The 4218-nt window shown below is 52.4% G+C and overlaps 1 protein-coding gene across 1 annotated transcript; it reads right to left on the reverse strand.

Annotated features, from left to right (window-relative positions):
* Positions 1–1014: 1014 nt before the first annotated feature.
* Positions 1015–2781, reverse strand: LOC149912594 (rho GTPase-activating protein 32-like). Its single transcript, XM_090131853.1, has 4 exons — positions 2417–2781; positions 2022–2103; positions 1398–1541; positions 1015–1121 (listed from the first exon to the last, which is right to left on the reverse strand). Exons 1-4 carry the CDS (start codon positions 2465–2467, stop codon positions 1015–1017), a joined length of 384 nt encoding a protein of 127 aa, XP_089987979.1. The 5' UTR covers positions 2468–2781.
* Between the last annotated feature and the right edge of the window lie 1437 nt (positions 2782–4218).

Raw genomic sequence — 4218 nt, forward strand, 5'->3', positions numbered from 1 at the left:
CAGCCAAAAGCTGTCAGCTGAGGCTCTGGAGACTTCCGCAGTGGGCAATCAGTGATGCCACTGCAGAAATTCTCCTGGATGATCAAGGACACGTCAGTCCCATCTCAACAAGACTGCAGAAATTGTCACCTAGACATTGTGCCCGTGGGGATGGAGAACAGCTCAGGCTCCTGCTCTTCTGTCAGCCACAGATTTTACAGGAGAAGAGCACATTTGATGGAGAAAAAGGGAGCACTGTTTTTTTTTTTAATGGAGAACAGATGTAAGCGTTGTGTTGAAACAGAACCAGAAGTTTACCTTAAGAGGTTTGGAGCCCACACGATGGCTAGGTTCTTGGCATGCATGTTTGTGATGGTGGAGCTCCCAGCCAGACACGCCAAGTGTCTCATCAGATACTCCAGAGTCCTGGAAAACAAGAGAGGCAAACGTTCAGCACCAACGAGCATGCCGTGCTGCAATTCAGAAAGACAGAGCCTGGAACCGCATCGTTGCCCTCTGCAATGCAGCAGGGCTGAGCTCAGCAGGCTGAGGGCAGCACTGACCTGTAGTGAGGAGCGGGCAGCTGCTGGATGACGTCCTGCATTCTGAGCAGCCGCTCCTCCTCTGTAGCGGCACCAACAGCATCCTGGAGTAGTGCAGAAAGGGAGCGAGACACCAATCAGGCTAGTACACCACTGCGAGTAAACCTCGTGGGGCTGACAGCAAAAGGGCCTCCGAGCTGGGGCACTGCTGCAGCCATCTGCCAAGAGGCCCAGGAAGAGGGAAATGAAAGACGTGGCCTTGTGCTTACCGAGAACTTGCCGTACAGCTGGTGGGTGAGCAGAGGGTTCGGGAGCTCCCTGAAGTACATCTTGCAGAGGGAGCTCACGCTGTGAATGTCGCGGACGGTGAGCTCAGGAATCTGCTCCGACTCAAATTCCTGCCTGGAGAGAGGGACGCAAACCCGGTTGAGCGAGAGGAAGGCAAGCCCAAAGCCACACCAGATGCACTCAGGCTGTGTCAGTCGCAGCACTCTTACCGCAGTCTCTGGATGTTGGACGCGACGCCGGACAGGCGGTATATCCCCTGCACCACGCCGTGCTGCTCAATGAACTCAGCGCAGCTCTGGAGGACCTGGGGGACTGAAGAACACGTGCCAGCCATCAGTGGAGCTCCTGATTCAATCGTGCTGCAGGCTGTGCTTCACATCCCATCCACTAAGCCCAGCCAGGCTTGGCTGAAGCAAATACAGATGTGCTTGTCTCTTAGGAGCATCCGCCTCACTTTATCCTTCAGCCATCAACTCCCATTACACGTGTCTCCATGGCTATCAGCCTGCCCCCTGCTAGATATGAGCTCCCTTTCATCCTCTTTAGATGCCCAGCAGAGGAAGATCTCAGGAATGGGCAGCTCCTTACCATCACGACCGGAGTGGAGAAGATGCTCTCCCAGGTCACCGCCAAACACCCTTTCCTTCTCCACCTCCCGCTCGGTCGGTTTCTTTGGGCGGGCCTTCACCAAGGAACGAAGGAAGGTGAGGATCTTGCTGCGTTTCTTGGGCACTGCACAACAAAAGGAAGAAACCAGGTCATTTCAGGTCTGGCTCCGTTGCACGAGGCCGAGCACAGCACATTCTACAGGGCACGTCAGAACGGGAAGAACATTACCAACCAGTACATACAAAAAGGGATTTTCCCCATCTTTGGAGGAGACCAAGGCCAGGTTGGATGGGGCCCTGGGCAGCCTGATCTAGTCTCACATTAAATGTGGGGGCTGGGAGACCATCCTGAGGCAGGAGGGTTGGAGCATGATGATCCCTGAGGTTCCTTTCCATCCCAAGCCATTCCATGAGAATTCTATAGTTTCCCCAAGTCCAGTCATAAACCCAGGAGGATTGGGCCAAATCTCTGCCCCATGGTGTGCATGAAGAATCATCAACCCAGAGGACAATGTGGGATGGATAAAGGAGGTACTAAACATGGAACACGCCCCCAAAAAGACTTCATTTTGCTTCCCCACACCATCAAATGTAACATCCCTACCTGGCTTTGGCACTGAGTTGATGAGTGCCTCAGGAATGTTCTTATTAATGAGTTCCACACACTCCCCTGGGAAAAATCCAACCTGTAACAAGAAGAGAAGCCAACTATTGCATGCAGCACTTCTCAGGTCTGAACTGTTAAACCAAAAGCCACGTAACATTTCCCTCGGAACGTGCTTGCCTGACGTTCCATAAGACTATCCAGCAGAAAATGGCCATAGTTCAAAGCATAAAGGTAATAATTTTTCAACATTTGCAGCCAACGGCAAGGTCCCCTGACACCGACACAGGGAAACTGTTTACGTCCATTAGGCATCCTGAGCAGGCAGAGAAGCTCTAAGCTGAGATTCCTGCCTTTACTGCAGTTGCACTCTCCAGTCTGAAGCTTTTGCCTACCTGGAAGCCGAGCTTGCCTCTCCACCAGGGGGTCAGCTCCTTTGGTGGCATGTCGATGACACACACGATGTCTCCCACCTGCAAGAGATTGCAACGTCAATCCCAGCTTCAGCACAGCTGGGAGGAAAGCACAGCTCAAATGTCTGCATTCTTCTGCACTGCCAAACATCGCCGAGCATTAAAGCACTTGCACCAGTGCAGCTCTGAAGACATTTGCCATTGTAAAATTGAGCAACAAGGAACGCCTTGAACTGCTTACCTCAAAGGAGAGTTCATCCGCTGCCTGGGCAACGTATCTCTTAATAGCATGGGCAGCAGCAATAGCTGGAACATTCACAGGTGCCACCTCATGGTCTAGCAGGGGCTTCCCCTTGTTCTCAGCCTGAAACAGAGAGCACAGGCCACGGTGAGGAGCTGGGAACCAACAAGGAGGATTTCAAGGTGAGGAGCACATCTGCAGAGAAAGCTGCAGGAAATGCACTCGGTCCTTATCATGGGCACTTCAGAAGGAACTGCAAGTCTAATAACGGCTGTTTCTCTCCCTGGTGTGCAGCAGGCACACGCCAGCAAAGATGCATCTCTCCCCATCCAGACTAATCAGCAATGGCACTGACGCAGACAGGTGGCCTTGTCCATTTTGCCCCCTCCTTTCCTGCGCTCTTTGTGCAGGAAGGCTGACTGTTTCAGATGCTAGGAGACCGTGAAGAGGGAAACCAAAGCTACGGCTGCAGTTACAAGGTGCAAACAGTGCCATTGCAAGCACCAAGCAGCTCTCTTGAGCAGCCCAACCAACAGCGAGGCCAAACAGAGCAGAGAATGATTGTTGTTTCTGCAGCCATTTCAAGGGAAAAGTCAGTAGAGGACAAACACAACAGCCGAGATGGCTCTGGTACTTTTATAAACTTGCCACGCTTGCACTACTGTCTTGCCACAGAGGAGCTCTCTTGGAAAGCAGGAGAGCACATCTGCAGCTCACTCTGCTGGCTGCAGTCAGGGAACAAAGACCAATCAGAGCTTCATACTCTACCTCTGTCCATGCCAGGTCAGGCCCACAGCTGATCTCGCTGCATGCCACAGCCATCAGCGTAGGTGTGACAAGCTGGAACTGAAAAGAAACACACTTTTATTTTCTCTGTTCACATCTCTGCTGTGCTCCCTACAGCTGTCGGGCACACTCACACAGCCCAAGCACGCCTGCTGGTGTCCCTGGTGATGCTGTGCAGCTCTGCACAAGCTGGGGCTGGGACTCTTTGCCTAAGGGATTGCTTTCCATAAAACCAGCTGGTCACAGCACCACAGACAGCATCCTTCTGAGGGCTGAGCTGCAGAGCACGTGGAGAAAACCCACACGTGACCAGCGTCCCATCAAAGCTGGATGAGGCTGTGTTACTAAACACGGGGCGTCACGGGCTGCTAAAGCATGTGGGGGGACAAAGCATGGCAGGTACCTGGCAAGAGATCAGAACGAGGGAGAGAAATCTCTCGAATCCGCAGCCGTTCCTTGTCACTTTGCTCTGATCTTCCACGAGCAAAAGCTGCAGCAGGGAAGCAGGCAGAGGGTGGAGAGAGGAGAGAGAAAGAGCAGGTCAGTTTGCTTCCACGGTTTAGCAAAGACTACAAGGGAAAAACCAAAATCTGCCCTCCCTCAACTTAAAAACTTAAGTTTTCAACTTAAAACCATTTCCCCTTGTTCTGCTGTTATCTACCCTTTCAAAGAGGTGATTCCCCTCCTCTTTTTAGGCTCCCTTTAGGTACTGAAGGCTGCCATGAGGTCACCCCACTGCCTTCTTTTCTCCAGGCTG

Source organism: Phasianus colchicus, chromosome Z (assembly GCF_987193195.1).
Source record: "Phasianus colchicus chromosome Z, bPhaCol1.hap1.1, whole genome shotgun sequence".
In the NCBI taxonomy this organism is placed as follows: Eukaryota; Metazoa; Chordata; class Aves; order Galliformes; family Phasianidae; genus Phasianus; species Phasianus colchicus.